Raw genomic sequence first — 17500 nt, 5'->3', positions numbered from 1 at the left:
TCTGAAACATATTTTAGAATACCAAAATAATATGATACTTTAAAAATTTTAATTTATTAATACTACTGTGAATGCTCGATTCTGTTCAATTTTCAGGCAAAGTTATTTGAAAAGCAATTCAAGTCAAATTTTTATAATGTAATTAGTAATCAATTACTTAAAGTAACTTACCCAACACTGTATGATTATCCAACATAGAATAAGTTGTTAATCTTTAACAATCTACCGAAATATGTTACAAATTACTTTTTAAGAATGTATTTTGGTTAAATGCATTTTAAAAGTAACTTTTCCAACCACACACACACACACACACACACACACACACACATACACACACACGCAGCAGCAGTTGTGCTCCTGCTGGAGTTGTGGGATTGTGCAAGTACATTTTTGTAGGATCACAGTGAAGCATCATGTGAAATTTAGCAGAGAATTGCCTTCATTGACTTGCCAAAGGAGCGATTGTCTGAGCGCCAACACAAACAGCACTTACATACTGTACGTTTACCCCGCTATGAGTGAAAAACAACACATCTGACATGCATTTGCAGGAAAATGGCGCTCACAGCTCATGCTCGGCCTGAGATATCAGATCACATCTTATTCATGCTCAAACTCTGCTATTGATTATAAACGACCAACACACACGTCCACCAGTGAGATACAAGACCAGACCTGCTGGACCAGATCATTTCACAATCTTTACTTGGCTGTAACCAAATGTTAGTCAAAAATGTACACAAAACCAACTGTTGATATCATTTCTAAAGTTAAATTTAATTAAATAAACTGTTAGAATACATTTATATGATTAAAGTTATTATTAGAATTAATTTATATTATTATTTTTAACCTATACCTGTATACTTAGGACCCTGTCATAGACCCGGCGCAAGATGTGTTTTTGCCCCGACGAGTTGCAATTTTCTGACCAGCGCAACCCTAATTTTTCTGTTTTCCACCACTATGTTTAAGTAGCAAATCCATTTGTGCCACTTTGTGGACTCATGAGTGTTTAGATCTAGAAAAGAGGTGTGTTAAGGTGCATTGTTGGTGCGTTGATATATTGAGAAACTAAAATAGCCAGGACGCAAACCGTATTTTTCCATCCTTAAAATAGCAAAAGTGGATTCAGACATGACCTTTAATGCTTTTGCGCCATGAGCTTTGGACGTGTCGAGATTGTTAAAATAGAGCCCTTAAAGTTTTACCCAACATTGCATCTAGTGATATCTTTTACACCTCAGCATGGATTTTCAAAATTTGTGGAAACTTTTATATAAGCTTTTATATATACCCAGATTATTGCTCTTTTTCAGTTGTGGTTTTAGTTTACTTTAAATAAATGGTAATGTAAGCTTTCTAAATGTTCATAAATAATTAATATTTGTTTATAAATGCAAAGTGAAGTTTTCGATTTTCTTTTTTTGAAATTCAGAAATTATTTCTTCATTTTTATTTTAAAGTTTTAAAATCTTGGTTTTGTAAAAGCTTTTATTGTTTATATCAAAGTACATCTACATCTACAATAAAAATAATGAAAAACTCTTATATTACTTTTTTTGCAGTATTAAATTTTTTGGTATTTATAAAATGTATTATTTGTAGTTCTATACAAATAAATATTGTATTTTTGCATTATATTTTCTTCATTAAAAATACAGTTTTAAATCTGCTTTATAATTTTAGGTTGGATTATGGTGGAGACTTCAGCAGTCAAACATTGCATTTGCCTTAAAAAAATTATAAAGGTTACAGAATATTGTAAATATTATTAACTGATAAACTGTAATAAATGTTGTAATATACTTATGTTTTACTGAAATATGCTGTGTATAAAACTACAGTATCGGCTCATTTGTTTAAATTACTAGTTCTTGTGTTACCGTGGTAACTAAAATCACCACAAGCAATTAATTACTATAGTTGTGTTACCATAGCAACTATAAAATCACCACAACACGCCAATAACTAGTTGTTACCATTTCAATAATAGAATCACAACAACAGATGAATTACAATAGTTCTTGCGTTACCATAGCAACTTTAGATTTGCCACAACAGATCAATTACTACAGTTGTTACCATAGCAACTATAGAATCACCACAAATGACCAATTACTATAGTTGTTACCATAGCAACTATAGAATCACCACAACAGATCAATGTCTGTAGTTGTGTTACCATAACAACTATAGAATTACCACAAGGTTCTAATGGCTATAGTTGTTGTTACCATAGCAACCATAGAATAACCACAACAGATCAACGTCTATAGTTGTGTTTCCATAGCAACTATAGAATCACCACAACAGATCAACGTCTATAGTTGTGTTACCATAGCAACTATAGAATCACCACAACAGATCAAATTCTATAATTGTGTTACCATAGCAACTATAGAATCACCAGAAGGGACCAGTTACTATAGTTGTTGTTACCATAGCAACTATAGAATCACCACAACAAATCAACATCTATGGTTGTGTTGCCATAGCAACTGTCGAATCACCACAACAGATCAACGTACAGTATATAGTCGTTGTTACCATAGCGACTATAGAATCACGACAACAGATCAACGTCTATAGTTGTGTTACTATAGCAACAATAGAATGACCACAACAGATCAACGTACAGTATATAGTCGTTGTTACCATAGCAACTCTAGAATCACCTCAACAGATCAACGTCTATAGTTGTGTTACCATAGCAACTATAGAATCACCACAACAAATCAATTACAATAGTTGTTGTGTTACCATAGCAACTGTAGAATCACCACAATCGATCAATTACAGTAGTTGTTGTGTTACCATAGCAACTATAGAATCACCACAACAAATCAATTACAATAGTTGTTGTGTTACCATAGCAACTGTAGAATCACCACAATCGATCAATTACAGTAGTTGTTGTGTTACCATAGCAACTATAGAATCACCACAACAGATAATTTTAAGTACTTTACTATTGACCTTAATCTGCAATGTGGAAGTTTGCTCATTTTTGCGACTATACATAATAAAAACAGAATAATATGAGAGGAAAATATCAGTTTGCTACATTAAGCAGCAGCATGAGCTGTTTTTAATGTCTAAAAATCACTAGAAGTGAATGAGAGCGGAAGTTGAAAGACCAAAAGGAATCCATGTGGGTTTATATGTTTAGTTCTCCTGATCTGCAGTCCTCAGATTACATATTGATTCTAGTAAGCGTCTCCTCCTCCATCAGTGTGGGTGATTTGAGTGCCCTCAGCAGTGCAGACGGAGGTGAATGTTGAGTCCTGATGTCTGCAGGACACGTGGCCGTCTTGTGACTCCACAATGACACCACTGACTGTGTGTGTGTGCACAAACGGTCCTCTTTTACACAGCAGAGTCCCGCAGGCCTGGATCCCACGCTTCACACACCCTGAAGAATCCAGCGTTTGTTCCGTTCGGGAATACAGGATCATGGGACACACATCACATTATCGCTTATCGCATGCTGCGTTGAGGAATTGGAAAACAAGATGATATTTCTATGCTTCGGTTAGACATAGTGAAAGAGGATTACAGAAAGGATTCAGTAGTTTGATGCATATAAAAGTTTGACCATCGCTATATACCATAGTAGAGCTGGAGCATCTTTTTAAAGGTGCTGATTTTTGGTTGGGATTGAGTTACTATGTACTTTTTCAAAGAGGTTTTGCTGGAGTGTATTGGATGGCTGCTGTACTGGTGTGTAATGGGGTGTTTATGTGAATGTAAGCATTGAATAATAGTTTTGTTAGTGTTACTAGTCTCTGAAAAGTAATACTACAGTTGTTTTTGTACTTGGAATAATTAAATAAATGTAAAAAAACAGGGTTTCTGTCTATACCATAAATACAAATAGTGCTTTTTTCTTTCATTTTACAATCAAACACTCTGTAATAAATGCAGATTACACACAAATCCTTCAGTTCCCAACACAAATCAAATATTCATCCATTCATTTTCAGCTTAGTCCCTTTAATAATCAGGAGTCGCCACAGTGGAATGAACCGCCAACTCATCCAGCATAAGTTTTACTCAGCAGATGCCCTTCCAGCTGCAACCCAATACTGGGAAACACCCACACACAATTGCACACACTCACATACACTAAGGCCAATTTAGTATATCCAGTTCACCTGTACCACGTGTTCGGACTGTGGGGGAATACTGAGCACCCGGAGGATACCCACGCCAACACGGGGAGAACATGCAAACTCAACACAGAAAGGTCGCTGGTTAGAGTCCCGGCTGGCTCAGTTGGCATTTCTGTGTGGCATTTCTGTGTTGCCGTGGGTTTCTTCCAGGTGCTCCGGTTTCCCCCACAGTCCAAACACATGCGCTATAGGGGAATTGATGAAGTAAATTGGCCGTAGTGTATGAGAGTGTGTGTAAATGTGAGAGTTTTTGGGTGTTTCTCAGTACTGGGTTGCAGCTGGAAGGGCATACGCTGTGTAAAACATGCTGGAATAGTTGGTGGTTCATTCCCCTGTGGTGACCTCTGATAAATAAAGGAAGTAGACGAAGGAAAATGTAAACATTTTATATAATGTTATAATGACATATACATATTTTAAATTACATTACTTAGTAAAACTAATTTTAAACGTTAAGTAAATGTAACAATGAAATTCTAAGAAACAATTTGAATTATATAGCCTTAATTTCAATTAGTTTAGTTAGACTTAGTGTTTAAAAAACACTCACAAATACTTTTGCTGTTTGTTTAAACACTGTAAAAAATGCTGGGTTCCACACAATTCATTCATGTTGTCCCAACACAAATCCATTAAGCTATCTTAACACTTTTATCAAATTTATGTGGATTGAACAGAAAAAATTAAGTTGTCCCTATGAAATATCAACAACTGTCTTGTTTCAGTAGTGTAAACAAGTAAAAATAAATATTGTTTTGAGTGAACTACTCATTGAAAATGCGTTGAACAACACAATTCAAAAGTGGTTTTTGGGAAAACCGAATTGTTTTATGTCAAATCCACTTAAATTTCTAACAATTAATTGTTTTTACAAATTAAAGTGAATTGAAAGTAAAACAACTAAGTTCATTCATTCATTTTCTTGTCGGCTTAGTCCCTTTGTTAATCCGGAGTCTCCACAGCGGAATGAACCGCCAACTTATCCAGCACATTTTTACGCAGCGGATGCCCTTCCAGCTGCAACCCATCTCTGGGAAACATCAACACACACATTCACACACACACTCATACACTACGGACAATTTAGCCTACCCAATTCACCTGTACCGCATGTCTTTGGACTGTGGGGGAAACCGGAGCACCCGGAGAAAACCCATGTGAATGCAGGGAGAACATGCAAACTCCACACAGAAACACCAACTGAGCTGAGGATCGAACCAGCGACCTTCTTGCTGTGAGGCGACAGCACTACCTACTGCGCCGCCGCTAACATGTTGTCCCAAAAAAAAAAAAAAAAACAAGTATTTTGAACAAACGTCATTTTTTAGAGTGTATAAAACAAAGCATTGATTTACAGCGTTTCATATCCGGGTTAAATAAATCTCCCTTTTGACATCTGCAGATACCCATGATCGTTTTTCAATGTGGCTTTATTGTACATTTAAGTGGTTAATCAATTCAGACCCCTAAAAGTGCAGCAGAGGGTCTGTTTGCTGTCAGGAAAGCACCTCCATAGTGAGAATGATCTTCACTACGGCCGGTTTAGTTTATTAATTCCCCTATAGTGCATGTGTTTGGACTGTGGGGGAAACCGGAGCACCCGGAGGAAACCCACGCCAACACGGGGAGAACATGCAAAATCCACACAGAAATGACAACTGGCCCAGCCGGGAATCGAACCAGCATCCTTCTTGCTGCGAGGCCACAGTGTTAATAGTTGGCGGAATAGTTGCTGGAATAGTTGGCGGGTCATTCCACTGGGGCGACTCCTGAAAAATAAAGGAATTAAAAGGAGGAAAAATCTTCAAATTGTATATAATGCAATAATGACATATACATATTTTATATTACACAACTCAGTCAAACTGATGTTAAGTAAATGTAACAACAAAATTGTAAGAAAAAATGTGAACTATATAACCTTAATTCATATTAGTTTTTAGGTTAAACTTACTCTTTAAAAACACTCAAAATACTTTTGCTGCTTGTTTAACTGCTTATTTAAAATGAGCTGAAACAACACGACTCAAAAGTTGTTTTTCGGAAAACCTAATTGTTTTATGTGGAATCCACTTAAATTTGTTAAAACAATGGACCCTTTGCTAAGCCACGCCCTCCTTGGTTACTGTTGCTACGACTGTCAAGCTTTCGTGCCTGGCATTGCTTTTTCAATGCGTGTGCGCTGGTGTCAGACATTGCCAGTGATATAATGTCATTTTTGGCCAACAGGTGAGATATCAGAGAAAGCCAGACAAAAAAGGACTACAGTGTGCTTTACAGGAGTATATTCACAACCGATTAGAGAATAATTCAATCAAAATTGAAGCTAGCTTAGCCTAGCCGCCTCATACGCTAACCATTCAACTGCTTAGCTCATGCTCAGCAGGAAAGGTGACGTTTGAAAATAATCTAACAAATATTAATGAAACTGTGATTTCTCTATTTTTAGCCAAAAGGCCTGATAGATTAATTGTTGTGTAATGAAATATAGCGTTACTAACCGATGAGGAAACATACATGACAGTGCTTTTACATAGTTCACCCTGCTGAAAAATCCAACTTAAACCAGCCTAGGCTGGTTGGCTGGTTTTAGCTGGTCAACCAGGATGGTTTTAGAGGGGTTTTGGCCACTTCCGGGCTGGTTTCCAGCCTGGTCTTAGCTGGTCAGGCTAAAAAGTGACCAGCCAAATCCAGCTAAAACCAGCTTGACCAGCCTGGTTTAAGCTGGATATAGCTGGTTTTGGCTGGACTCCCAGCTTGGCTAGGCTGGTCAAGCTGGTTTTAGCTGGTCATCTCCTAGCCTGACCAGCTAAGACCAGGCTGGAAATGGCTGGAAAGTGACCAAAACTTTTCTAAAACCAGCCTGGTCGACCAGCTAAAACCAGCCAACTAGCTTAGGCTGGTTCAAGCTGGATTTTTCAGCAGGGCAATCGTAGAAAGAACATCCAGAAAAGGTGGATTGACCACCATAACAATGTACAGTTAGTTACCTATAACGGTCAGTGTGTTTGTGTGCTCTTTATAAATGACTGAAAAACAGCTGCTGGTAAAGTATATTGATCGCAGCTGCTCAGTTTGTGATCATATCTCGGTTTTGTTCTGTTGATTTGTAATTTCAAATATTCGTAGCTTGAAATTGATGGAGATATGAAGTTCAGTAAAGTTAGCAACAGATTCGCAGATTCGTATTTTCCGGAAAAATAACTCATGTCATCATGACCTATTCGCTATCAGTATGACTAAAGCTGCGTCCCAAATGGCACACTATACACTATGCACTCATGCACTATGTACTTATGCACTTACACACTCAACAGGATAGTATATGTATGTAGTGTTGTCCCAAATGGCACACTAATGTGTTTTTACTAAGCGGATATTCAAACCGTTTCCCTGATGACGTTTGACGGTCGCCAAATCAGTGAAATAAACAACTGAATTATTAAATAATACCTGCCGTGAGTATTGCCGCATTCACCATCAGGAGGCGCTATAATCACTCTCGTAGGAGAATTTTGCTTTCACCATCCAAAATAAATAAAGTTATTCAACATGTGCGTCCGATAGCTCCGCCCCTTCCGCTACGTAAGCAAACCTGCGGTCGTTGAGTGCGTGAAGTGTCCATCATTACACACTTCATTTTAGCGGCTGAATGAGTTCATCATCCGAGTTATTAAAGTGCACTTATTATCTTTAGAGTTTTCAGTGTGAACACACTACTTACACTATTTATACTACAAAATGGCGTAGAATAGTGCATAAGTATGCGATTTGGGACGCAGCTTAAGTTACTAATGTTATGGCGAAGGCTTAAACGGAGCATTACTCATAATATCGAGCGAAAAAAAGGAATAGGTCAGCTGTGAAACAGAACCAGCTTTGTGTTTTTGTAGGAAACACAGTTTAGATCTGTTTAGGGTAAGAGGTGTGTGAGTTATTGCCGTCTGTTTATCACTGAATGTGTCGGGAATATCAAAACAAAACCAACTTATCTCCGCTCCTTTAGCGCCCCTCACACAGCTTGATCCACGCTGGCATTTCTCCTCTTGAGTTTTAGGTTTTGAAAAGGAAAAATTTCCACCATCCCGTCCAAACTTTAAGGAGACCGGGTATCAGATTTGCACAATCCATATGCACTCGCTCGAAAGCTTGACAGAGCCCCTGCGCGTAGCTACAGTTGCTAAGCCACGATTGGTGGGTGGCGGTTTTTGGGTGTGGCTTAGCGAAGGGTCAATTAAAGTAACTTAATCGGTTTGTGTTGGGACGACATAAAGGAATTAAGTTAAGTGGATTGAACATAAAACAATTAAGTTGTCCCAAAAAAATGTTAAGAATTGTGTTGTTTCAGCTCATTTTAAATAAGTAGTTTGAACAAACGTCATTTTTTAGGCCCCGTTTACACTAGTGCGTTTTAGTTTTAAAACGGCCTTGTAGAATGAAAACGATCCGCGTCCACACTCGCGTTTTACCCAGCGTTTCTGAACAGCTCTCCGTCCACACCAAAACGCTGAAAACGCACATCACGTGACCACACACACACACTCTCGGGCAAGCGCTCCAGCATTTCTACCCAGATGAGAGCTCTGCTTGTCGGGCTGCACATCACGCATCTCCCGCTGGATCTAATCTCACTATATTTGCTAAACGTGATATTTCATTCATGTTGTTGTCTTTATCTGACGACATAGGCCAATTCCCTGACTTTGGTCATTGGAATCTATTAAGTTACTTGTTCACGGGTAACATGTTTTGGTTAAGCGCAAAGATAAGTTAATGATTAATCCAGGTACATTGACTGATCGCTTGCCTTTATTTCCTACAATGTATAAACTTATTGCATGTTATACTTTTATAATTATCGATTATTAAAACTGATTTTCAGCAAAAGAGAGGGTGCGTTTCTTATTTTCACTGAAATTGAAAGGAGGCAGTTGTTATCGGCTCCGTTTTGTTATAAATATCCACACAGTGAAGATGACGCTCATATATGCAGCACGACGCCTCAACATTTCTTCTGTCTGTTAAGTTGCTAATATTAAAAAGAAAATAGGCAGTTCCTTAAATCATGTTTACATTTTATTGTTGAGAAAGTGAAACAACGTAGCCAAGGTGATGTGAATGAAGTTATAAAGTACACTGTTCCCTTTGAAGATTTACGCGTGTCCTCGGTATGTTTTCCATATCAAACTGAGAAGGGGGAGACTGCAGCCTTGATCAAACTTGCGAAGTCTTAACTTACAAGAAGAGGATGCGAGACTGAACTGTGTGTGGGCTACTTAATATTGAGGAAAAGCCCCAATCAGAGAGGCGAACGTTTGCAGCCCCGCCTCCGTTTTCACATGTCTCCGTCTTCCCCTATCCACACTGAGACGGAGCTGCAGCGTTTCAGAATGAAAACGGCCTTTCCAGCGTTTTCAAAAAGCTCCGTTTTCGGCGCTCGAGAACTCCGGCGTAGTGTGGACGGATGGCGTAACCGTAGCAAAACTTATGCGTTTTCAAACTAAAACGCACTAGTGTAAACGGGGCCTAAGAGTGTATGAAACAGAGCATTGATTTACAGAGTCTCACATCCGGTCTCAATCAATCTCCCTTTTGACATCTGTACATTTGAGCGGTTTCACATAATCACTTCACACCCCTAAAAGAGCAGCGGAGGGTCTGTTTGCTGTCAGGAAAGCACCTCCATAGTGAGAATGATCTTCACCGTCCCGACGCAGCCGTGTGAAATTCCTGAGTGGGAATTAGCAGATGTTTATTTGTGCAACTCTCTGGCCAAACTTTGACAAGAGGTTCAAAGTTCTGCATTCAGGGCTGATTCCCTCCTCCTCCTCACCTTGCAGACAGATGGAGGAGGAGGACAAAAAAACAGGGGGGAATTTTCAAGCAAACGCTGAATTTTCGGCAGGATGCAAATCAGTCCAACATTCCAAGAAGGCTGTTCTGTGTTTCTTACGCCACTTTCCTTTGGTCTCGCATGACCCACATAACAATGCATGGAAATGGGCTGACTTCCTGCTCAAGATCCTTCCCGCAGTCCCCCCCTGTCTTCACTGGAGACTTGGTACGACCCGTCTCCTCCTCTTCTTTCATTGTAATGAGCTGGTGACATCATCTGCAAACACACACACACACAGAGCAAGCTGAAATTACAACCCTCGCCTGCTCCGTAAAAAAAAAGAAAAGAGAAAAAGAGTCTCTCCATTGACTGTGGAGGATTGAGACTAACTAGAGGGAGAGTTAGCACTGATCCATCCTCCACTGACAGGAGGAGGAGCTGTCTGTCTGTGAGCTGTTTTAGTTTTTTTGGGGATGAGATTGTGCTTTTGAATGGACAGAGTGTGAAGAGCTACCATCCCGGAGACAGCGGCAGCATGCTGGTCTCCTCCAAGACGTTAGATCGGGACGGAAACCTGCTTTTGGCTATTGGATATCCCTCATTTTAGCTCAGAGAAAATCCAGCTCGTTTTTTCTTTCTGCGCCGGCTCTGTGGTTTCCTGGGAGTTTTTTTTTTGTGAGGAATCTGGAAATAGTTTCCCTCTCGGTCAGGGATCATGGATTTGGAGTGGGCGTCTGGGGGCCCCGAGGGCTTCTATCAGGAGCCCAGCTTCCCTGCGCAAGTGCCCTTCAACTATAACCAGCTCGAGGGCCGATTCAAACAGCTGCAAGGTAAGATGCGCCCGGATGAGGATGGGATGCATTGTTTACAGCCGTTGCTACGCTGAACTCTGTTCAGGGTGTCCGTGGGGTCTTAAACAAGTCTAAAGAATTAAAATATAGGCATTAAAGAGGTTTAAATCCACTAAATATATTGTGTTATATGTCTTTAGATGCTTTTAAACTGGTCCTAATCTTCCTTTGTCCATGTAAAGCCACCCACAATAGAATTGATCAACACTATTTAGCAATATGGTTTAATTATCGTCCTTACATTCTTACAATAATATGCTTATTTTGATATATTATGTAAAATATGTGGCTGAGAAATAACTTTAATGAGGCAGGTAAAATATTCCACTGACTATTACACAAAAATCCTTAGTGTTTTGCCCTGTAAAAGTCTGAAATTTCATTCATAATGATGTTAAAAGGGTCTTAAAGTCTTCAATTTGACTTGGTGGAACCTACTGAAACCCTGTCTGTTATCATGACTATCCTATGAAGGAAAAAAAGGGATGCATTTGCTGTATTTGTTGAAAAAAAGCTCTAAATAGTGAATGAAATTAAATCATTTTTACTTTTTAAAAGCAAAGAGATTCATGCATAAATACCAAGCGTTTTAATCCTCACATAAAAGGCGGAATTGGGAGTTTCAGACTGGATTAGTGTTTGGATTTTAGACACTTTCGCATGGATTTCATGCTGAACTTCTACCTTTTCCGCTTGGCTTCCCTTCCCCAAAATCAATAAGAGGGCCGTTCGAGCTGAATGGGCCGTCATAGACAACAATGGAAAGCCCGGGATGGTGGGAGTGGCTGTTTTGTTCTGCTGACTATGAGAGTGAAAGAGGCATGCTTCTTAACGCCGAGGCTTCATATGCATTTAAACTGAGCGTGCTAATGAGTGCATATGTTCCACAATGTTTGTCATTTTCTTCTTAATACTGTGATGCAGCAATTGCACTGTCAGTTGAAGTCATGCATTAAAGTCATTGCATTGTTAACGTAATTAAATGCAAGAAAGATCTTTGTTGTTACTCGTTGCTTAAATGTATTTTTAGCCAGTTTGAATTCTGACTTCTTTTGTATTCGCAAGGTTATTGGCTTTTTTTGTTGTCATTTCAGTTCTCACAGGCCTGTTTTTTTTATTTCCTGCAATTGCAAATTCCAGGGATTTCCCCTCAATTCTGATTTCATTCTTCTCAATTGACCTTTTTTTTTTCTCAGAATTCTCAACATGCAAACTAAAGTTAAAAGCTCTTCTTACAATTCTGACTGTTTTTACAGATATAAGTCGGATTTTTATCTTTGAGAGTGATAGAGGCATGTTTCCTATCACTGAGGCTTCATCTGCATTTAAACTGAGCGTGCTAATGAGTGCATGTGTTTCAGAATTATTTTGTTTTGTTCTTAATGCTGTAAAGGAAAAATAGCGCTGTCATGCATTGAAGTCATTGCATTGCAAGTGTAATAAAATGCATGGAAGATCTTTGCCGTTACTCATGAATTTTCTTGCCAGTTCAAATTATCACTGTTTTTGTGAGTTTATTAGCTTTTTTTGTTGTTGTTATTTCAGTTCTTACAGGTCTGGTCTGGTTTTTATTTAATGCAATTGCAAATTCAAGATTTTTTTCTCTCAATTCTAATTTTATTCTTCACAATTTTGACAACTCAACATGTAAACGCAAGCTAAAAGCTGTTTTTTTAAACAATTTTAAAGATTTTATACAGTAATAATTGGCTTTTATGCAATTATTAAATAGACTTTTCAGTCATTGAGTGATAGAGGCGTGTTCTTTAACGCTGAGGCTTCATATGCATATAAACTGAGCATGCTAATATGTTTCAGAATGATGCACATCAGCCTTTTCTGTTCTTAATAAAGTGATGGAACAATTGCACTGTCAGTAGAAGTCATGCATTTAAGTCATTGCATTGCAAATGTACTAAAATGCAGATCTTTGTCATTACTTATGTATTTTCTTGTCGGTTTAAATTCTGACTTTTATTTATTGTATTTGCAATGTTATTATAAAGCTTATTTCAGTTCTCACAGGTCTGGCCTGTTTTTCATTTCAAACATCTGCAAATTCACAAAATTTTCCTTCAATTCTGATTTCATTCTTCTCAATTGTGACCTTTTTTTTCTCAAAATTGCAGTTCAACTTGCAAACTTAAGTTGAAATCTGATTTTTTTTTTTTGTTTACAATTCTGACTGTTTTCTACAGTTATTAGTTGGCTTTTCATCTTTGAGAGTGATAGAGGCATGTTTCCTGAGGCTTCATATGCATTTAAACTGAGTGTGTAAATGAGTGCATATGTTTCAGAATGTTTGTAATTTTCTTCTTAATATTGTCATTGAACAATAGCGCTGTCATGCATTGAAGTCATTGCATTGCAAATGTAATAAAATGCATGGAAGATCTTTGCCGTTACTCATAAATTTTTTTGCCAATTCAAATTATCACTGTTTTTGTAAGTTTATTAGCTTTTTGTTGTTATTTCAGGTCTCAAGGGTCTGGTCTGTTTTTTTTATTTCATGCAATTGCAAATTCAAGATTTTTTTCTCTCAATTCTGATTTTATTCTTCTCAATTTTGACAACTCAACATGTAAACGCAGGTTAAAAGCTGTTTTTTTTTTTTTTTTTTTTTTTTTTTTACAAATCTAAAGATTTTATACAGTAATAATTGGCTTTTATGCAATTATTAAATAGACTTTTCAGTCATTGAGTGATAGAGGCGTTTTCCTTAACACTGAGGCTTCATATGCATATAAACTGAGCATGCTAATATGTTTCAGAATGATGCACATCAGCCTTTTCTGTTCTTAATACAGTGATGGAACAATTGCACTGTCAGTAACAGTCCTGCATTGAAGCCATTGCATTGCAAATTTTTGTTGTTATTCATTGCTTAAATGTATTTCTAGCCAGTTTAAATTCTGACTTTTTGTATTCAGATGGTTATTGGCTTTTTTGTTGTCATTTCAGTTCTCAAGGGACTGGGTTTTTATTTCATGCAATTGCAAACTCAAGATTTGTTTTTTCTCCTCAATTCTGATTTCATTCTTCTCAATTGTGACATTTTTTTTTCTTAAAATTGAAATTCAACATGCAAACTCAAGTTAAAAGCAGTTTTCTTACAATTCCGGCTTTTCATCTTTGAGAGTGATAGAGGCATGTTTCCTGAGGCTTCATCTGCATTTAAACTGAGCGTGCTAATGAGTGCATGTGTTTCAGAATTATTTTGTTTGTTCTTAATACTGTGATGGAACAAAAGCGCTGTCATGCACTGTAGTCATTGCATTGCAAGTGTAATAAAATGCATAGAAGATCTTTGCCGTTACTCATTTTTTTTTTCTTGCCAGTTTAAATTCTCTTTTTTGTTGTATTTGCAGGGCTATTGGCTTTTTTTGTTGCTGTCTTTCTTTTTCAGTTCATGTTTGACCTGGTTTTTATTTCATGCAATTACAAATTCAAGGGATTTTTTCACTCAATTCTAATTTCATTCTTCTCAATTGTGACCTTTTTTTTCCTCAGAATTGCAGCTCAACGTGCAAACTCAAGTTTTAAAGCTGTTTTTTGAACAATTCTGGCTCTTTTGTACAGTTTGTAGTTGGTGTTTCACAGTTGGGAGTGATTGAGGCATATTATGCATTTAAACTGAGCTGCTAATATGTTTCAGAATGATGCGCATGAAAATCATGCATTGAATCCAATGCGTTGCAAATTGAATAAAATGCATGGAAGATCTGTAGTTAGTTATTGCTTAAATGTATTTTCTTGCCAGTGTAAATTCTCACTTTTTTATTTTAGTTGCAAGGTTATTGGATTTCAGTTCTCATGAATCTGACCTGGTTTTTATTTCATGCAATTGCAAATTCAAGATTTTTTTTCTCTCAATTCTGATTTTATTTTTCTCAATTGTGCCATGTTTTTTTCTCACGATTGCTGCGCAACATGCAGAGGGAAGTTAAAAGCTTTTTTTTTTTTAGCAATTCATAATATTTTATGCAGTTCTTAATTTATGCAATTATTAGTTTGATTTTTCAGTGATCGAGTGATAGAGGCGTGTTTCTTAACGCTGAGGCTTCATATGCATTTAAACTTGCTAATAGGTTTCAGAATGATGCACATCAGCTTTTTCTGTTCTTAATACAGGGATGGAACAATTGCACTGTCAGTAGAAGTCATGCATTGAAGTCATTGCATTGCAAATTGAACAAAATGCATGAAAGCTCATTACTCATTGTTTAATTGTCTTCACTAAACTGGTTTGAAATTAAGAACTGGTTTGCAGTTGTTGTTTAGTTCTGATCTAGTGTGGAGATCGATACACGTGCACTAGGCATTTCAGTGATTTCACAGGTTTCTCTCGTTTGCTGTTACTGTACAGTAGATGTGTCTCTGCTGTTTGAGTGTGAGTGTGTGTGTGTTTACACGGCGCTTCTCATGACCCTGGTATGCATTGGAAGTGTGACGTGTGCATGATGAAATTGCACAAGTATGAGGCGACTGTTAAAAGAGTCACCCTGATATCAGTACATAAAGGGATTAATCACTATCATGATACTGGAGAGATTGATAGACGTCCGGCTTGATCAGATATGCAGCTTTTGTTCATCATAAATGTGCTCCGGTCATAAACAAGGCGTTTGCATGAAACTAAAGTCACAAAAGGGATTTTGATAAGCATAAAAAGCACATTAAACACAAACACATTGCATTATATTTTAAATAATTAAAAGTGTTTTGCTTACAAATGGTAAAACTTTAGATAATGGCACAATAGAATGATTTAAAAAGATGTCCAACGTCCAACCTAAAAACCAACCAAATATCAACATCCAATGATGCTACAGCTTGACGTTATGTGGATGTTTCCACTATGACGTCAATCAGAAGTTGGATTTTGGTTGCCATCTCTGATGAATAAATGTCAGTATTTGATGTCATTATGATGTTGGTTTAAGATGTTGGCTTGACGGTAGATTTTGGTCGCTTTCTAACACAACCTAAATCCTAAGACGCTTGCTAGACATTGAATTTTGATCGCCTGACATCACAACCTAAATCTAACCTAATATTAATATCTTATGATGTTGTGTGTCTGCTGGGCAATAATTAGAAATGACAATCGCTAGTTAAAGGCTTTCACCCCAAACCTCTCTGTCATTCTCACTCTCCTCTCAGGTGGGATGGTGGGCCAATGCAAAGTTTACAACTGGCTAACTTTGGGCATCTCTGCTCTAAATGATTCTAGCTCTTTTGCTACAGTGTAAAAATGTGTGTTAATTAACAGTTTGCATATTTTTTTTGTTTCACTTTCTGTTTATTTGTGCTTGTGAATTGCATTGTGGGATGTTGATCTCTGCTCTGTCCACGTTTAATGTTGAAAATTAAACTCTACAGTTTAACAAAGTAACTTTTATTTGACATTTTAGTAGTTTAAAACAATTTAATGTATAATATCGAGAGAAATAAGACTGTAAAATAACAGAATGCACTGGAAGTTTATTACAAGGTGTTTGCAGCGTAATATACAACACCAACACAGACAATATAAAAGCAGAAATAAATGGGAAAAAATAAAAACAATGACAAAATACCCAAAACTACAGATATTTTTTCCAGTGTATTGTTACACTCAATGACTCTTTCTGTAAATCCCCTTCTAATTTGCGAACGAATGAAAGCCGTGTTGCACATTTATTTCTTTGATCCTTGAAAGCCCTTTTTGTTCATTTTTATGCATCTAGCAGCTGCTTTCATCTAGAGAAATGAGGCTAATCAGTAACTCGGAGCGGCCCGGCCCTTCCTGCAGTTCACTGATGAATACTTGACCTTTTACCTGTGGTCTGATGGACTGTGAGATTCAGCTTGTAAATGTCTTGATATGTGTTTGGGTTGAGATAATCTGTATTTCTGTCGGCATAGCATTTGTCATGCAATACAATACAACACAATACAATACAATACAATACAGTAAAATACAGTACAGGACGTTATAGTACAATACAATACAATACAGTACAATACAGTACAATACAGTACAATACAGTACAGTACTGTACAATACAATACAATACAATACAGTACAATTCATTCATTCATTCATTCCATTCATTCATTCATTCATTCATTCATTCATTCATTCATTCATTCATTCACTCATTCACTCATTCATTCATTCATTCATTCACTCATTCATTCACTCATTAACTCATTAATTTACTCATTCATTCACTCATTCATTCACTCATTCATTCACTCATTCATTCATTCATTCATTAATTCATTCATTCCCTCATTCATTCATTCATTCATTCACTCATTTCTTTCAGCTTAGGCTCTATTTTAGAGGTTGACACAGCGGACTGAACCGCCAACTATTCCATCATATGTTTTACACAGCGGATGCCTGTCCAGCTTCAACCCAGTTACTGAGAAACATCCATGCACACTTACACACACACACTCATACACTGCGGGCAATTTACTTAATTAATTCCCCTATAGCACATGTGTTTGAACTTATGGGGTAAATCGGAGCACCCGGAGGAAACCCTCACCGACACGGGGAGAACATGCAAACTCCACACAGAAATGCCAACTGTCCCACCTGGGACTCAAACCAGCGACCGTGTTGTTGTAAGGTCACCGTG

The 17500-nt window shown here is 37.4% G+C and overlaps 1 protein-coding gene across 1 annotated transcript in view; it reads left to right on the top strand.

Annotated features, from left to right (window-relative positions):
• Positions 1-10310: 10310 nt before the first annotated feature.
• The window catches only part of sptbn1 (spectrin, beta, non-erythrocytic 1), a 96191-nt gene continuing 89001 nt past the window's right edge, over positions 10311-17500 (top strand). Inside the window, 1 exon segment of the mRNA NM_001365192.2 lies at positions 10311-10844. Coding sequence (NP_001352121.2) covers positions 10730-10844 — 115 coding nt within the window. The 5' untranslated portion in view covers positions 10311-10729.

Source organism: Danio rerio, chromosome 11 (genome assembly GCF_052040795.2).
Source record: "Danio rerio strain M-AB ecotype USA chromosome 11, GRCz13ab, whole genome shotgun sequence".
Classification (NCBI taxonomy): Eukaryota; Metazoa; Chordata; class Actinopteri; order Cypriniformes; family Danionidae; genus Danio; species Danio rerio.
Note: the sequence above shows the minus strand (reverse complement) of the source record. Positions and strands in the feature narration are given on the sequence as shown.